At 40.9% G+C, this 18,292-nt stretch overlaps 2 protein-coding genes across 3 annotated transcripts; one reads left to right on the plus strand and one right to left on the minus strand.

Annotated features, from left to right (window-relative positions):
• Window positions 1-1,002: 1,002 nt before the first annotated feature.
• Window positions 1,003-5,940, minus strand: LOC118426142 (BTB/POZ domain-containing protein KCTD7-like). The gene is made up of 6 exons (XM_035835402.1): window positions 5,755-5,940; window positions 4,509-4,754; window positions 2,758-2,905; window positions 2,422-2,555; window positions 2,041-2,220; window positions 1,003-1,697 (listed from the first exon to the last, which is right to left on the minus strand). Exons 2-6 carry the CDS (start codon window positions 4,680-4,682, stop codon window positions 1,491-1,493), a joined length of 843 nt encoding a protein of 280 aa, XP_035691295.1. The 5' UTR covers window positions 4,683-4,754; window positions 5,755-5,940; the 3' UTR covers window positions 1,003-1,490.
• Window positions 5,941-6,107: 167 nt separating this feature from the next.
• Window positions 6,108-11,200, plus strand: LOC118426143 (corrinoid adenosyltransferase-like). 2 transcript variants are annotated; one of them, XM_035835403.1, is made up of 9 exons: window positions 6,108-6,294; window positions 7,733-7,788; window positions 8,380-8,473; window positions 8,974-9,031; window positions 9,157-9,229; window positions 9,429-9,526; window positions 9,916-9,980; window positions 10,325-10,384; window positions 10,890-11,200. In XM_035835403.1, exons 1-9 carry the CDS (start codon window positions 6,185-6,187, stop codon window positions 10,984-10,986), a joined length of 711 nt encoding a protein of 236 aa, XP_035691296.1. In that variant the 5' UTR covers window positions 6,108-6,184; the 3' UTR covers window positions 10,987-11,200. The 2 variants fall into 2 exon arrangements, with proteins under 2 accessions (XP_035691296.1, XP_035691297.1); XM_035835404.1 differs by lacking the exon at window positions 6,108-6,294 and adding an exon at window positions 6,397-6,506.
• Window positions 11,201-18,292: the final 7,092 nt, after the last annotated feature.

Genomic DNA, 18,292 nt, shown 5'->3' on the forward strand with positions numbered 1-18,292 from the left:
GTCTTATCCCATAACATCACAACGCCAGGTTTGTTGAGAACTACTGGAGTGTTTTGGGTTACAGTAAGACTGGATTGTGACGACGAATGCATGTTTACTACCAGGCAAGCAATTATGAGGCTTGCTACAAAAAGATTAATCTCCAAGCAGATCCTACAATGGCATAAAATAGTACCAAACTGGCCAAGGAGTGTAGTCAGCCAAGAGGTGTCCCGGTAGACAAACACACTCCTAGGCCGGCCGGCTTCACTCCTCTGCCAGCTTTTGATACTATCTTATGCCACCGTAAGATCTGCTTGGAGATTACAAAAAGATGTGGTTCTAGGAAAGAAACTTTCAGCGTGAAACTTCGTCGTGGGATGTAGCCCAATTATGTAAGAAGAAGAAAGTGTGGAAATGATCGAACCTACTGCCTTGTCGGAAAGATACATACATATATAAATGCGTAACTATGTATGTCTTAATCCACAACATTGGCTACCGGTGTACATGTATGTATACCATGGCCAAGCTTCTATCTGTTGTATACATGTTTGACGTAAACGTTACGAAGGCACAAGAGCTTAGTGGGTTCACACGTGCGTACATATATATTCAAGTCCTTATGAGATCTGTATGGAATGCTTAGCATCTACCAGCTGGTCCACAGGTTGCTAAAAACTTATAGAAGTTGGACAAATATGGACAGATAACATGCAATAGGAGTTAGCTGGGTCGCAAACCATACCCCTCAGCCAGCTAACTCGTCTGGCATATCATTTGTCTATATTTGTCCAATTTCTAATAATTTTTCCAGCGACCGTAAAGCCTGGTAGAGACTGATACTTCCATACGGACCTTAAACAGACTTGAATATACATACGCACGCGTACGTGAACCCACCCTTGTAGACGCAAACTTATGGTTTTATGTAAAGAACCGTCGTCCACACAAGTTTTAAGTCTGAGGCATGTGTGGTTTTGAGTAAGAAATGAAATCTGAAGATACACAGATGATCGTGTATTATATTAAAGTCACATATGTAACAGCGTATATATTTATTTTGCAAATGTGTACCGTTCGGTGATATATTTAGCAGCAAAAATAGACTTCATATACGTAACGCATATCCAACGCATATTCATCCAGGTAAAATAAGTCTCTTTCTTGGCTTATAGTTAGACTATACATATTAGTAAGTAGAACACAAGACCCTTCGTTTACATATCCTTTCCACATATTATCTACGTCTCCTAAAAGATATTTATTTATCTTTGCTAATTCGTCTTAAAACAGTGTTGGAATCATTAAAAGCATCTTGTCATTATGGTTAGCTTAAGTAGCCAGTGTAAAACAGTTAATAAACATTATTGACTAAAATAAAGTATAAAACACACAGAGAGCTCTGTGGAGATTCTGCCCAAACAGCAGTCGAAAGGCATCTTGGGTAACATGATTTTAAACACCGACTAGCGGTTAAACTTGTAATTTCACCAAAATAGCAACAGTTTTCACCACCATGTGAAGGTTAAGTCGTACTTGTACCCACATATGTAGCCAATCCCCTTGCAGGTATCTAAGAGTGTGGCACTCAGATTGAAACCCCTTTCTTTCACCAAGTCGAATTCTATAGAGCTAAGTAGGTTAGTGACGTCGAGAGTCTGAGGGAGATTCAAAAAACCCACGTCATGTCGAGCCAGCTCGCAAATCATGTGCATCTGTGTGGCAGAAAAAAGTGCACCTTAGCGTCACTCATTTTAAAATGTCAACATGGAGTTAAACGTTTTGGGGCAAGCGAAAGCTACAGGCAATGTTGCCTACAGAAATGAACAGCAGCGATAAACCTTGGATAAACAATAGCTAAACAGTGATCAAAACCATTAAAGTTATCCATTGAGATATCCCTGCGTCGTTAAATATATATAATAAAGGAAACCATCCTGATGAATAAAAGTTTATCACGTAGCTCAAGGATACTTTATCTTTATGTGCTGTCTTTTTATACGCTGGGGTGTTGTACAACATTGGACTCGATAGACATTTGTTTCTACTTCTTCTCACCTTTACTTGTGGACCATCGTTCAGGTAGTGGAAAGTGACGAGGACGCGTGATTGTCTCCTCATGTCCAGTTTGGCCCGCTCCCTCCCCACCATGATGATCTGTTCCAACAGATCCTTGTAGTTCGGCACTTTGGAGACGAACTGGGCCTTCACTACGTCACTGGCCACGGGCTGGACGTTCTGAAGGATATAGTACATGACTGATTGTTGCGCACCCTAAAGGATGTACATGCTGACTTTTTGGAACTCCTTCTGCTACCTTCCTCCGGGCAAAACCGATATATGTGGCGATGCATTTCTAAGGACGCTATCCCAAAATGTCTAAGCTTGTCTGAGCGGAGTTTATTAACTGTAGTCGTGTCTACAACTGGCAGTCTATACCTGTAAGGCTGCCATCAGAGTGAGAAGCCCGTAGTGCTGCGCCTCACTGTAGAGTCGCCTGGCGGCGCCACGCGGGGGCATCTGCTCCGCCCGCAACCAGGCCAAAATGTATGTGAACAAGGCTCCATCCCGATCTGAGACAAAATAAAATATACATACATTTAGATATGACTTTGCAAATGTTTAAGCGAAGCACTTAACAAGTTTGAGGCTTGTGCCATGCACTTTCAGCCGCCTAAAAACATTACGAACCATCCTCGCCATCTGCTTGGAGATTAATCATTACTGTGGTGGCAGCGGTATTACACTGGTGGCAGCGGTGGGATCGGAACTTACCGATGAAATACCGCCCATCCTCGTCCTTTTGGATCTTGTGCCGACCAGAAAACATGCCAGCAAGCATGGAGTCCTTCTGGGACCGAAGTGTGGTCAGCAGAGTGGTGAAGTGGACCCCTCCCACGTTCAGGTTGACCACATCAGGGAACTAAGCGTGGCAACCAATACGAAATTAATAAGTGAATGCTATACTTAGTCACATTCATATATCATAGTAATTGATATTTGAATTGATAATGAAAGCGAAGTAATTGTTATTCCGTCATTTAAGTGGTCACAATCATTACTTTTATCCGTATTAACTAATTTTCATTTTGATTATTGATTGAATAACATTATCTGGATAAGACTTGTACCACTGTCACATAATCTACGATTTTCGGACATACTTCAAGATCGCTAGAAGGTCTGCCAATTTTAAGATCTTCAGGCCCCTAAAAATCGCTGGCGATCCCTAAAAATCGCGCGCTGATCGAGAGAACACCGGACGTCTTGCTGTCGAAAATGTCTTTTAGAGCTCGCAAACTCGTCGTCCGATCGATTTTCGCTACATGTGACAGGGGTAGTAAGATCTATTAATACCCCCTCACATGTAGCGAAAATCGGACGACGAGTCTGCGAGCTCTAAATTACGAGGAGGCATGACCATGCTGCCGACGAAGAAATGGCAGAGTTCCCCCCTTCCCGCCAGGGTCATGCCTCCTCGTAATTTAGAGCTCGCAGACTAGTCGTCCGATCGATTTTCACTACATGTGAGGGGGGTATAAGAAGGCCGTGCTTCAATGTCTGATTCTGCAGTGACTTATGCTCTTCTACAATGCACTTTGATCAAGCGATTGTCGTGTTTGCTTTGTTATTTGTATGTTTATTTCTGCCTTTCTATCAACCGTATGGATAGGGTATCGCTGTTTTAAAACTACTAATGACAGCGATCATTCTATTGTACACGGTCGGAGACCAAAACAACTGCTTTGATAATACGTGTTTTCAAACTCAGTACTGTAAATATGATAGTTGTACTTACTGTAAACTGTGTGTATCTCTTTTCAAATGGCGTCCATGGCCAGGAAGACTAGTTGTGTGGGCCATTTGAGAATGAAGTGTACGTGTAAGTGTAAGTGTAGGTGCTGTTATGGTTTCTTGCAATTGGTGACAGAAAGCAAATGAATTTCAAGCTCATTAAATAGGTAAGAAAATATTGACATCCATTGTTATTATTTGATTCAGTATTCCTGTATCTGAATGGAACGTTTCAAATAGAATAGTAATAGTTTACACTGGCCGACAATTTGAAACTGTGATTCTAAATATGCGTACTCCTAAGTGCACACTAATAATATGATCTATAAGAGGACAACCAAAACTATAAAAAAATATTAGCTATATTCACATACAAAACAATACGCTCCATTGAACATGAACATGACAAATTGTTTTCGTTTCGGGAATTTCTAACATTGTAAATCAAGAAGTAATTCATTTATAGTACAGTATAGCGTTAGCTGCTTTGTCCTAGTTGGCTCGAAAATCAATGCTTATCGAATGTTCTTCTTTTGCAGTGGGGAACATAAAAGTGTGAGCAGAATGTCAAGATCTTTGAATCATCTATTTCAACTATTTGTAATATGATATATTGTCGGATGATTCACATTTAGTTTCTACGTCTATTGGTACATTCATAAAGGCTATGTAAGATCACGTATCATATTGTTAATGGTATGTACTATGTCACAAGAATAAAATAGATTTACCTTATCATGGCATTCTTCATCTAGGTATTCATACCGAGGAGGCCGGATGGACCCGTTGTTCAGAGGAACGTCAGTCATATTGCTTCTTTCTGATTGTGAGTTCTCAGCAGCGCCCCTAGCATCTGGGTCCGGTACTGCCGGTACATCGTGATTGTCGGGCACGTTTTCTGACATCAGCCTTCAGTAATGTTATCAGATTGGCTCAGGGGATTTTGTGTAGAGAATACGTAGACAGCAACAGAACGCCTGAAATATGGATCAATGCAAAGGAATTCATGGTCACTCACTAGGACTTGGAGTCAACAATTTTTCATTAGAAATCCACTACATGTCTACATTTTTTTCTTTGGTAAATTTTGAAGCGCCATATATTTTAAGGACAAGATTTATTTACTTTGGGACCGTATCCATCACATAAATCGTACAGGCAGAAATTGGACGATACATTGATACTATTCATTACCTGTCAAATGGTAGACCCTTTATATACAAGATCGGGTCACACATTTTGTAACGTTTTATTGTTCACCGTTGTCTCAACATCAGATAAATGATGTAACGTTATACATTCACATTGTACCAAGATCTAATCGTGATACATTGAGTGATACTGCAAGCGCAGACCTGGCAAACATTCAAGACAGAATCACAGAATGAGATGAAGTCAATCCCTAGGGTTAGATCATGTATCGATTCCCCAAACGTGACTGTACTGTAACACCAACACAGTTACCACAAAACATCAAGGTAAGAAACAGGATATGTCACATGTCCACTGTTGACGGTTTAGGTGCCATACTCTTGATCAACTTGGTAACGCCTGACTACTACACTGGAATCCAAACTAAAGACTCAATCACATGCAGTTCTTCGGCACCAGGGCTAGCATCCCCAAGAAACCTTTACTTCATTCCCCTGGGGATGGCCCTTCGCTCTGATTGATTCGGATAGACATTCACAAAAATTACCGGAGTGGCTTTATAATAGTTGGCCAGGCGGAGATAGACGCTTACGGTGCCGAAGAAATCTACGGGCCGGCTGAGGCTGTGAGAGACTTGTGCCAGTGGTGACCAGGTCACGGTTTACAGAATCACAAATCGTAGAACTGTTCATGTCTATCTGAAAAACTCGAGTCATCCAGGCGCTTAGTGAACCTTCTAGGTTTGAATTCTGCATATACAGCTCATGCTATAAAAACACACAGCAGCTAGCAGTCTAAAATTCGATATCTAACACATGCACGTACCTGTAGGAACTTGGTCGACGGCTACGACTACCAATTCAAGCTACCACCCAGGTCTTGTTGATGACTAGACTGTAACACCGTTCTTGCACAGTAGACTGTAACACCATACATGGCTCATTTCACAACAAAAACCTGCCCCACCTCCCGACTCCATCCACAGGTGATTAATGAACTCTGGTAGAAACCACTCTCATTGAAGGGGTGTCTGTCCTTATCTTTCATAAACAGTTCACTTACCGTTTCATATTGTACTAGAATGATAAAGAATAATGACTTTTATATTTTAATGTAGTTAATTGATATCAATTTAGACTGTGTATTATCATTATTATTATCATTTGCTAACCTTAAACCCCCTTTCTTCTAGTAAACTATTCTGATCACCTCTGACCTTTTGGAGAGTTAGTCTTCAACAGTCATTGCGTGTAATATGTTGTTAAACCAGATCGTTCAGCGGTCAGTGTTTCTGACAAGGCTTCTGCCACAGTCCTTTAGAATAGAGCAAACAGTGTCACCGGTGTGCCGGCGGTATTACTCCAGGTAGGTATAGATTTTACGTGTTTATTGTAGGTCGTGGGGAGGGGGGCATTTTAAAGAGGGCGTTTGTTGTGATTGACGTCTCTGGGTCATGCACCAAGTTCAAGTTTGTACGGAGCAAAGTCCATTGTACGGGGAGCCAGGACGTGTGAAACAACTAGTCTGGGGCGGATACGTTGTGAAAGCAGCTCAAAAACGGAACATATGGACAAGAGGTGAATTTATTTTTTCGGATGATCATCAGAAATCCTTTGATCAGGGGTGCCTAAGTAATCATACGATCCTTACGGAAAACATACGATCCTTACGGAAAACATACGATCCTTACGGAAAACATACGATCCACTACTAAGAAACATACGATCCTTACGGAAATCATACGATCCACTACTAGGAAACATACGATCCTTACAGAAAACATACGATCCACTACTAGAAACATACGATCCTTACGGGAAACATACGATCCTTACTAATCTTTTGGACCAACGCACGGGTCACGTCACACAAGCGGCAGATTCACTATGGCGGCCTCGAGATTGCTCATTATTTGTTACGATATCTTTGCGTACGGGCTTGTCACATCCTGCTAAACACCAAAACCCCAACCTACAATAATGCTGGCTTCTTAGGCGGCATATAATAGTTCTCCAGAGTCAGCCATCTTGAATTTGGCGCTGATGTCACGTGGTCCAGCAGTTTAGTAAGGATCGGAGGTTTCTAGTAGTGGATCGTATGTTTTCTGTAAGGATCATATGTTTCCTAGTAGTGGATCGTATGATTTCTGTAAGGATCGTATGTTTCTTAGTAGTGGATCGTATGTTTTCCGTAAGGATCGTATGTTTTCCGTAAGGATCGTATGATTACTTAGGCACCCCTGTTGATACCTAAGTTTCTATTAGTGTCATGGATTACATGTGTGATTTACCCTTAGAGTTTTACCATACGAGAAGAGGCATTAGAGCTAGGTCACATGAGTCAACTTTTTAAACTGGTAAAAGGTATTGCAATTAAACATCATTGGAATACCTCTGAGTCCTTGATTCTTCAAGCTGGCAATGGGCTGTTCCAAAAAATAACTGTAGAGGGGGGGTGGAAGAGGCTGGATTGGAGGGGGGGTAGGGTTCAAGCGTCTGGATTTGGAACTAGGGAGGGTTTCTGCCAATTTGGACTTGGAACTAGGGAGGGTTTTGGCAATTTTGGATTGGAACTAGGGAGGGTTTTGGCAATTTTGGATTGGAACTAGGGAGGGTTTGGGGCATTTTGGACTGGGAACCAGGGAGGGTTTGAGAAATTTTTGGATTGGAACTAGGGTAGGGACAAAAGTTGATTTTTGACCTCTTCCACCCCCCCTCTACAGTTATTTTTTGGAACAGCCCAATGTATGATGGTTGCTGTTAAAAAGCTGAACATCCTTTAATAGGTCTTTCCTTCTATTCAGTAAGGAAGAACAGAAGAAGAAGCAACTAAAAATCTACACAAGGACTGGTGACAAAGGTAAATTATTAAGGCTGAAAGCAAAATTCAATTTCATATCGATTATGTATTGTTAGTAAATTATTTTGAAGATTTAGTGCTAAAGTAATGGTCCCCTTCGCATGTTTTGAAATAATTCCTTCCTCAATATTATGATAGAAATATACTTAGCAGGGTTCTCTCCAGAGAGTGGAATAAGGGAGGCCCTCCACTATACTCTCAGCCAGCTCCACTATACTATTTTTCAAATTTAGTGTGTTTCTTCCCTATTTTCTTTGTTAGTTTTGCTAAGATTAATGACAATTCACAGATTTTTGTACGAAGTGGCATCACTTTTCCAGTCAGCATTGTCTGCAAAAACTTGTGAATGAGCAATGATCAAAACAATAGTAGTTTTGCCACTTCACAACAAAGGAATAACAACAGTATATCATACTTGTAGTATTTGACACCCTCTGTCATTGCAAAATGAACCCATTTTCATGAAAGTGCAGCGCGTTGGTGCGGGTTATTTTTGCCAGCCCCTCCACTATACTAAAAAATTCTGGGGAGAACCCTGCTTAGTATTGAATCATTTCTAACAATCACCATGGTTCATGTTTTTTCCTTTAGGAAAATCCAGTTTATTTACTGGAGAGAGACGGAAGAAAGATGACACCATCTTTGAAGCACTAGGAACAACAGATGAGCTGTCCTGTGCAGTAGGGTAAAGAATTTCATGTTTTAATCATCCTTTTTGTATGTGTTCATGACTTTGACTGAAGCAGGGCAGAAGGGGGCAAAGTCCATCTCTGATCATATTTATTTACCTGCAAGGCAATGATTTACCTGCTGTATCAAATGCATTTTTTAATGTCAGGTCCCTATCAAAGAGCCAAGTACAGTATAAGCCAGTTAATTGCACACCGGATTAAGGCACACTTCTGTTAATGGCACGGAATACCAAAATCCCAAACCAGTGTAGTTCGGCTGGATAACTCCGCATTAATGCACCACTGGGATAATTATGCAAAATATGCTGGCAAATGGGGTGTGCAATTAAACGGCTTCGGGCTTCTACTGCACTGTATTCCAAAGGATAGTGCAACCGGTACTGGATAAGGTAATCACAAAGAGGAAGTGGGCTAATTTTCCTGAAACTATACATGTGGAAAGTTTGCAACTTACCATTTACCACTATTATGTATGCCCCTTCCTTTCCAACAGGCTAGCTGGAGAATTTGGCAATGATGCTGGACATCAGTTCATGGACAGGCTAGAAAAGGTAATCAACTGTTGTATTAAATTGTAACATTTAGAGATACCCACCATTTTAAAATCCCTTTGGCTCATTTCTGCCATACTATAGTCAAAAATACAATTGACTTGACTGTAATGTAATGTTGACAGATCCAAAGTTTACTACAAGATGTGGGGTCCAACATTGCCACACCACGGACTAAGGCACAGGATGGAAAACTGGGTAAGAGAACAACATCTACTCATACTCATAGCCACAGAATCAGTAATCTATCTATGAGATTATACAGATATGCTCCCTATCAGTTTGGTGCAAAATTGCAGCAAACGACTTTTCATTTTGATGATTGCAATAGATTATCTGTATGATTTCATGATTTTGCACTGTACAGTTGATAATGGCCTCTCATATTTTTACTCAGCTCGGACAGAATTCCCCTCTGGTTCAGTAGAGGAGCTGGAAGGATGGATTGATGAGTACACAGAACAGCTGCCTCCTCTAACCAACTTTATACTGCCTGTAAGATCCTCCTGGTTTTATACCACGCATAGTGTGCACTTCTATAACATTATCAGACCTTTTGATGATTGTCAATCGAGTAATAAACAACACACTCTCTATCTTTCTGGTGCTCCCTCTGTTTTTCAATCTTTATGATGGTTACAGATCCAGGTAAACAATATTTAAATGTAATTCAACCTCTACAACTGGATAAAAAGGGAGATTTACCTCTGGATGTTTTGAGTGACATCCATCACTTTCTCTTTCTGTTTCTTGCTGTTTATTCTTTATTCTCTGTCTGTCTCATTTATATCTCTGTCCTTCTGATCCTCTGTTTCAATTGAATAAAGTGTATTTTCAAATTACTAGTATCTATCTCCTTTTGACATGGTATTTTTCCTTACCAGTCTGGAGGAAAAACCAGCGCTTCTCTCCACATGGCTCGAGCTATCTGTAGAAGAACTGAAAGAAGGTTTGTGTGGATCCGTCTTATATGTGCATCTTTGACATTATTTGAGGTTACAGAAATTAGAGATGTGTGGAGTAGCCCATAGCTTGTCCAAACTCTTAAAAATGACTACAGTGAAGAAAAAGACAAGTATTCATGTCATGCAAACTTTCATTTTGTCATCATCATTTGTGACTCTCATCTAAGAAAACGTCAATTTGAGCAAATGTTTTTCTTTATGTTGGAATCTAAAAGACTGTTGGACTAGAGACTAAGGGCAACCAACTGTCTGTATAGTTGATGTCTCTGTAAGTGCGTTTGGGAACCCACAGCAGGAATGACTTATTCTGTGTATTGTCCTGTTCCAGACTGGTGCCCCTGGTCAGCTCAGGGGATGTAGATGCTGAAGTAGGCAGATATATCAACAGGTGAGGCATGAGAAGTAACCATTTTGAGTTCTGTTTCAGTCAACCTTGTAGTACAGTATTACAGGATAGATTTTGATGGTCCGGACTGTTAAAGGGGCAACCAAGAAGAATCAAAGGAGGGTATGGAAATTTAAAAAAAATCTGCACCAGAGAATTATGAAGACAACTTTACTCCAGAAAGATTTATTTTCTGGTCATTATTTTGGTCACTAGCAAACTATGTTTGTACAAGACTTGAGTGAGACTAAGAGTTGGTTTGTAGAAAAAGATGGCTTCATCATGTCTAGAGTGCTCCTCTTGAAAATATACAGTGGTACTTTATTGTAATATACAATGTCTTAGATAAAAACTGGAAGTGACATGTGACTTCTTAATACCAGTTGTAGCAAGAAATTGATGTAGAAAACATCTGCAAGTGTGTCCGACATATTTAGGGATAAGGAACTTTGATGGCAGTGAACATGTGAAATGTTATCACAATCACTGTGTTTTTCATTTTTTCCAGACTGAGTGATTTTCTCTTCACCCTTGCACGTTTTGCGGCAATGACTGAAAACAAGGAAGAAAAGATATACAGGAGGGTCAAAGGTCAAGACAAGTAATCTCCAAGCAGATACAGGGTCCGGCTCAGTGTTTCATACATCAATACATGTTTCTGCAGTGTTTTGTATGTTCTTGTGGTTTTTTAGAAAGACAAAAAAGATGTGCAAAATGCAGTAAGAATGTTACACATTGGACTCCACTAGGAGATGAATCCTTAAACCTGACTCAAGGAATGAATGACAATTAAAGAAGATTTTTTCTTGAGACCCAAAATATGTGCTCCACGTCTCAGTGTTATCTTGTCATATTTTTTACCCCTTACAAGAAGAAGAAAATTTTTCACCATAGCAATGTATATTTTGGATTCCTGTGCTGAAAGATAAAAAGAAACAATATAGACAAAAATCGTACAGCCAGGCAGGCCATAATAAAGAGTAGCAAGGTGCCCGTACCAGGTCTGAGCAGTTAGGCAGAATCAAACAAAGATGTCCCAGGCCGGGAATAGGGCGTTCTGATGCTCCAAGGAGCGCTTTCTGGCGATACAAGGTAGTACTGCAGCTTAGTTGAAAAGTGATGTTTGTGGAATATGATCGACTCTGCATGAAGTGTCAGTTATACCTAAACCTTTCTTGGTCGGAAGTTGTTCAACACTTGCAATTGCGTTGACAAGGACCTGACGTGTGTGCTGTAAAGGAAACGTTTGGTATATTTTTTGCAGCCTGACGTGTGTGCTGTAAAGAAAACGTTTGGTATATTTTTTGCAGCCTGAGCCGGAGTTTGTATCACCATTTATTTACAAGGCCAATTTTCACATTAAAATAACTTCACGTTTCAACAATCTTAGCTGGTTTGATTTTTTCATTAAGCCATGGCCGCAATAGTCCTTAGCACCAAGTAACAAAAAGACCCGTTATACCATAACCGGCCTTACTAGTTTTCTCCCAGCAGATATTAGACCCGGGTAAGTGTTTCTGCAGGGTCTTCCTTCGAATTCTCCCTACATCTGCTTGGAGATTACAACACTCTAGCCGATCGAAACTAATCATATTTTATGTGACACATATATCGCAACTAAGCAGAACCACTCAGCGGCCTTGTAACCCAGCAACACTCGGGACTGACCTGGAATGCTGAGGTCAGCCCCGTGGTCGCGGGATAGAGAACATCGGCACCTACTCGCCATGCACCGCACGTGCCCATAGTCAAAATAGCTTGTCAAGCACAGGCGGCCTAACAGCCTACATTTCCTGTGGTTCACTTCATTTCTCTGGTATCACATTGCCTCGTCAATAAAGTAGTACAAAATATCATAGCTATAACTACAATCTACAGAATCCTTACCCCCCATTTATTATTTTGCGAATGTCTACATTTGCAGATTTCTACCGAGGCTGTGTTATTAAAGTAGACTCTATAAGAACATGTTTACATGGGGAAGGATACAAGGTTGGGCTTGTTGTGGTGACATTGTCCATTGACAGCTGTCATAGAAATAGTGACAGAAACCACCACCAATTTCTCGTTTTTTTTACACCCCAAATGAAAATGCAATGGCGTGTTGTTTCGCAGTATGCATAAGGAAAACGTGCATAAATAAAAATGCACAACTACAATGTCCGTGTATCATAATAGTGAATATTTTAAAGAATATAGGTAATTTTGGTACAGGAAATGGACCTATAGCTAACGAAAACAAAACTATACATTACACGGTTTCTTGGAATAAATAATCGTAACAAGGACTAGGGACGGGAAATCTGTGACCACTCGTTCCCCGTATAAAAAGTACAAGTGTGTTACGGTCCCGTAATACAAGATAAACGACACGCGATTTTATCCAAATATTTAGGGTAGAGATGTTCGCATGTGACACGGCGTGGTAGTCAGGACAGCTTTACCAAACACAACTGCAGTTTCAGGCGTCGGACCATCTCCAAAATGGTGTTCTTGTTTACCTCAACACTGAACACATGTAAACACTGTGTAAGCACATGCAGTTAAATCTTGGGCGTCCGACGTTTTTGTGTCATCGCTGAGATTTTCTGACCAGTAAACCGAGACGCCTGGTCACATACCGTATCATCAGCGCAGCGAATCCGTTAATTCGGGAAGGAAATTATATATGTTGAAATTCACACGTTACTAAGTTCTAAAGTTGACATCATCGTGTGTGTGTGTGTGTGTGTGTGCGTGTGTGTGTGTGTGTGTGTGTGTGCGCGTGCGTACGTGTGTGCGTGCGTGCGTTTCCTGCGGTTGTAGAGCGTAACTCGAGAAGCTGCGGATTGTTCCATATGATATTAAGTAGGTGGGTAGTGGTCGGGAAAATGAAGGTCAAGTGCACTAATGGGCCTTCTAGCTGCATTCCACAGTACTGCAGGGGAACCTCCGGTTTTGATATCTCGTGATCAGGACAGCTGTGGTAGTGATTTTTTGAGTGGCAAATAGGCCTTGTTTTATCATGACATTTGTCCAAAAGTGGACGAAAACCTTAAGCTTGGTCTTGGATTGGGTCACAAGGGTCCCTACTAGGACCAATGCTATATGATGCAAATAGTATTGACATTGCCAATCATATTGTCCTTATTCGGAAAAAGGGATCGGTAGATCGAAGATTGGATGGTTACCCTACCTTTATAACTTCTCTCCCTATCAAACTGTAGGATGCTACCACTCAACAAATTTGTCTTTGCTGCTATTCTAATCGTTGCCAGTCCTCCCTACCCAGCCCTAGTACCGTTTTACCCCGGATTATCCGCTCGGAAGCGTTAACTAACCAACCAGAAAATGTCCGATTAATTGGTGCCATGCCTCTGTTCTTTAATAGCTTCCCTTCTGCCAATTTGCTCGTCGTCTGGATTTAGTGACTAATCCATTTCAAAATAGTGTCATATGACTGGTTGGGTTGTTCTAGACACCCTGGACGTCACTCAAACAGGTTGATAAAACAAATTAGATCGTGTTTTTCAACAGATACATAAAATGCACGAGCAAGGTAAGGAATAGCAGAAAGTGACATCTTGTGCCCTGGTTGCAAGTAAGGGCGTTCATATCTGAATCTAGAGGATCTTGCAATTGGTTCGAATTAAACTACCAAGCAAGTTCCAATGTAGCCTAGATACCAAACCCCGGCCCAATCTATTATGCACGTTTTTATCAGGGTCTAACTCAGGGGGCCTACTGTAGAATTTCTTTAGGGCCCGATAGCCCTAGAGCCGAGGATTCGGGATGTATAGCCCCTGGAAACAGCCTGGCATCCAGGCTAGTTCCAATGTATCGCCCTTGGGGAAAGGTAATTGATACTTAGCCACACGTCCTATCCGGGACTGCTATCGTACATATAAACCAAAACTGGAAAAGGAAACAAGACGAGATCGATTTCTGTCTAGTCAGCAATTATCAAACATAGACTCTATTCACGCTCTCCAACAATACTGTTCAGCAGCGTTAGATCTACTTAATTACAGTAGATTGCTCAGCACACAACCGCTGTAAGATTAGCACAGCGTTGTCTTGAGCAGCTAATCCCGGGGGATGAAGAGATTATGGACAGGATTAGAGAAGAAGATTTATGAAGAAACGGTTCATACAAGACAGGCTTACAGGAGACCACACAAAACCTTATCGGGATAACGGTCGTTACAGGAAACTGACCACAAACCGCCGGTCTATACATGGGAGTAGGTAATGCTGAACAGACTTCAGTCTTAATCAATTACGGGGTACAGGTGGGGTTTGGGGTGTAGTTTTACCGAACCGGAGAATGAAGACTGTTCGAATTCCTTCTCGCTTCCACATTGACTTAATCATTAAGAACCCTGTCGTCATGACCACCTATCTACCGTGACCATATGCATTTTGTTAAAGTCAGTTGAGTGGTAACTATCAACAGGTTCGATTGTACTCCAGTCTCTTCCTTTTTATAAAGTTCGAGATACGACGTCCCCAAAGCTATAAGTTGCAACAACAATCATAGCTAAGCCTTATCATTATTAATCAGTCACCAGATATAATCATATAACAGAAATTCGTGTGTTTGAACGCCCTTATCCCTCGACTAGATTCGTATTGACAACTACATGATCGCTTTAATCATTCTACCAATGAAAACGATGTATCTTAATTAGGTCTTAAAGACCGTCATCCATTGTCAAGAAGAAGTCTGTCGACACGTTTAGGACGCCTTAAACCAGTTGTATGCATGGAGATCAGTCTTACTTGAAGCGTTCCGAAGTGAAATAAGGAAAGGAAAATATCATATTAATCGCTAGATTTGATCGGTAATATTTCTGCGCACTTCTAATCATAATTGTAGAAAGTATAATTGTTATTCCTTTCTGAATATTATATGCATACTTTATATTCAATTTATAACTCACGTTTCCTGAATTAAACTTCTATTTTTGATCTACCATTATGTGACTGCTGAAAGATCAGATTTACCAAGGAAATAGGGAGAAAAATAAACATCCTTGTTGTTTTAGTGAAAGATCCTAACGTTTTGTTTGTTTGAACCTTTATCTACTGATTGGCCTGCAGGCCGCTTTTCATTGAGGTCATGGAAAACATAACAGAGATACAGATTACATCATTTTACAGCCTTTTTTTTCGTGTCGTCCTCCTCACGTTGTATTTTCTACCACACCTGATTCTACTCTCTTGATGTGTTAAGCAGAACGAGCATAGTTATCTGTTAAACCACTTAATATGATAATTTAATTTTCCAGCTCGCGCGATGAAGTCAAGTCATGTGTGACGTCATGTCGAGCCGCTAGCCCTGATCATGACCTTCCGTAACACCTCCTCTGGTTGGGCGCATTTTACGAGGTCAGAGGTCACCGAAATTCCACGGATTTTACAGTCTACGCGAATGAAAAGACGTACTATTCATACTTTCAGTAACTTTCTATTCATTATTTCAGTAACGCCCAAATTCACTTTTTACAATACAAATGCTCATGAAGGTTTATGATGAAAGCAGAAAAAAAAGGATATTCGGCAGAAATATGGGGTCAAATTGAACTGAAAGCCTCTCGGAGCGAAGAGAATTGAATTAAACCCTTGGCTGAAATCGAAGCTGGGTCCGAGCAGTGAGAGACGGCTATGTCACTGCGGGACAGAGACCAGGTTTACGGTCGAGAAAATTAAGATGTTCTCTTTGATGTAAAACACGCGTATATGTACTTAAAGATTGTAAATTACTATGGCAAAACAGTACATTTAAGTGCATATAGCCCTATAGGTAAATATCAGTGGTAAAACAATAAAATATTGGCATTATTTTGCAATATAAACTTTAATTTGCTATATCATATGTTACTGTATTTCCAATGCATTGTCTCTAAAGTTTTTGTGTCACCCAAACAATGCAATGTCAAAATATCGGACAAGGATTTTACGGAAACAGAGCACGTACTGTCCCTTGTGTTAGGTGAAATTGTCTGAGTCCCTGATATTGTTTACACCGATTGGATACACGTTTTATCACATGATAATTTGATTAAGTGTCAGTAGGTATTTGATTGAGAGGGAGAAGATTTATTACATGTTGTAGCGGTTTGATTACCGCGGACTCATGATGGAGTAGCCTCTAGTTGTGTCCTCTTTTTCTTTCTTACAAAATGATTAGAACGAAATATATTGATTTTTCTCTTAAAAGAGATTGGAGGGTAGCAAGAGGTTGTACGTTCCCACCTACCACACGTATTTTAATCAGCATAACATCACATGCTTCAGGAGTCAAACGCCCCCAAACCACACATAAAATTGTTACTTCGCGTTTTCCTCTTGTCCCTTTTTATGGGACATTCCTAAATTGATAAGTGGTGATCAAAAACAGGCTATTTCACGAAATGAAAAATTATGCCTGCCGGAAAAAGACGGGAGGGGGGTTTCTGATAAATGAGAAAATGCAAGCTGGTCAAGTCTACTGGTTGAGAGGGGGGAGGGGTCAATTGAGTAGAGGGGTCGGTCACGGCAAATTGAAATGAGACTGCGCGGGAGGGGGGGCGAGTGGCTATGGGGTCTTGTCCTCCTACTGAAAGTGGTTATACAAAACAGACGACAAGGGATGGATGACCGAGCTGATCAAATGGACTGAACCGTTTAACGATCGAACAAGACACCGGGCATAAATCACACCATGGGTCCGGCTATGGTCTCCGCCAGTGCCCAAGATAACAGTTTACATCTCGCCCTTTTATATCACGTAAAGAGGTTTTCCTGTCGCCATATGTTGGGTATACACAAACAGCCAGACTGTGAGTGTGTGTACACTCCTCTCTCAGGGGTTTAACGTAATAAAATCAGCAGCGGAGATGGAATTAAAGTAGCGACAACAGAAGCGGTGCCTTTTGGTGACTGGATAGGTTGAGTACGCTTATAGTAGGTGCAGGTTTTGGGAGTGTTTGTGACCACAACCACAAAATCGTTTTATCCCCCGATGCCACTTTGACTGTTTTTATGATAAGCGGTTCATCATTATTGTGTCTGTGACCAACGCCTACTGAGCTGGTGATCTGTTGGTTGCCTCTTTCCCTTTTCTTTCTCAATATCATAGCCTAGCGTAGTAGTGTGATGGAAAATATCACAATCGGGTAGCCTGGTATCCAGACTTTTACAGCTTAGGTTAAGGGAGTGGCCGTTAGGAAGCGAATCGTACATATAGCTGTAACAAGGCTGGATATCAGGCTATCAAGCGTAAGCACTTTACTGTTCTGTTTATATTCGCAAAACGTAGACTTGCTTGTAAGGCTCTCTTGGTATACATATAATAGTTTTGTCAATCTCGTATAATTGAATCTTTCCCTTGCCACCCTAGAACCTATGGAACAGCACTTGCTAACATCGCAAATTTGCAAAATGCCTTTGTACTTATCTTGATGTTCAATACATATGTATTCATGCCATTTTGTCTACCAAAATCTGTACAATACAATATTCACATTGTTTGAAGTCCTCGTCAACGCTAGTATGGGTTCAATACCCGTACATGTATGTCTTCCACAAACTTTTTTTAGATTTCTTATTCTATTTTTGTAGAACACAGACAGGGTAATTGATTGACAGTGCCACTCCCAAGGGAAACCCTCGCCACACCGTTCTTATTGAATCAGACGAGAGATACACAATCCAAAATGGCCGGTGTACCCACACAGGTGCAAGGTGTCTCTAGGGACCGGGGCATTTGGTCGCCCTGTCGCGCCACCTTCTGTCAAATATTGGCACGTTACATATATTATGAGGAAAACCTTTCGGTACACATTGCTCAAAGGCTTACTTTAGAACCCGTTGTCTGATACCACCACATGGTGTGCGGGTGCACATGTGTATATACGGGTGCATCGTTTCAAAGCACATAACATCGTA

The sequence above is a fragment of the Branchiostoma floridae genome, chromosome 11, assembly GCF_000003815.2.
Source record: "Branchiostoma floridae strain S238N-H82 chromosome 11, Bfl_VNyyK, whole genome shotgun sequence".
In the NCBI taxonomy this organism is placed as follows: Eukaryota; Metazoa; Chordata; class Leptocardii; order Amphioxiformes; family Branchiostomatidae; genus Branchiostoma; species Branchiostoma floridae.

Coding starts and splice junctions, on each gene's coding strand:
- LOC118426142 (XM_035835402.1), bottom strand. CDS start 4,682: ATGTCAGAAAACGTGCCCGACAATCACGATGTACCGGCAGTACCGGAC. Junction 2,906..4,508: donor ATGAAGAATGCCATGATAAG/GTAAATCTATTT, acceptor TGCCACGCTTAG/TTCCCTGATGTGGTCAACCT. Junction 2,221..2,421: donor CTCTGATGGCAGCCTTACAG/GTATAGACTGCC, acceptor TATATCCTTCAG/AACGTCCAGCCCGTGGCCAG.
- LOC118426143 (XM_035835403.1), top strand. CDS start 6,185: ATGTTGTTAAACCAGATCGTTCAGCGGTCAGTGTTTCTGACAAGGCTT. Junction 7,789..8,379: donor CACAAGGACTGGTGACAAAG/GTAAATTATTAA, acceptor TTTTTCCTTTAG/GAAAATCCAGTTTATTTACT. Junction 8,474..8,973: donor GAGCTGTCCTGTGCAGTAGG/GTAAAGAATTTC, acceptor CCTTTCCAACAG/GCTAGCTGGAGAATTTGGCA.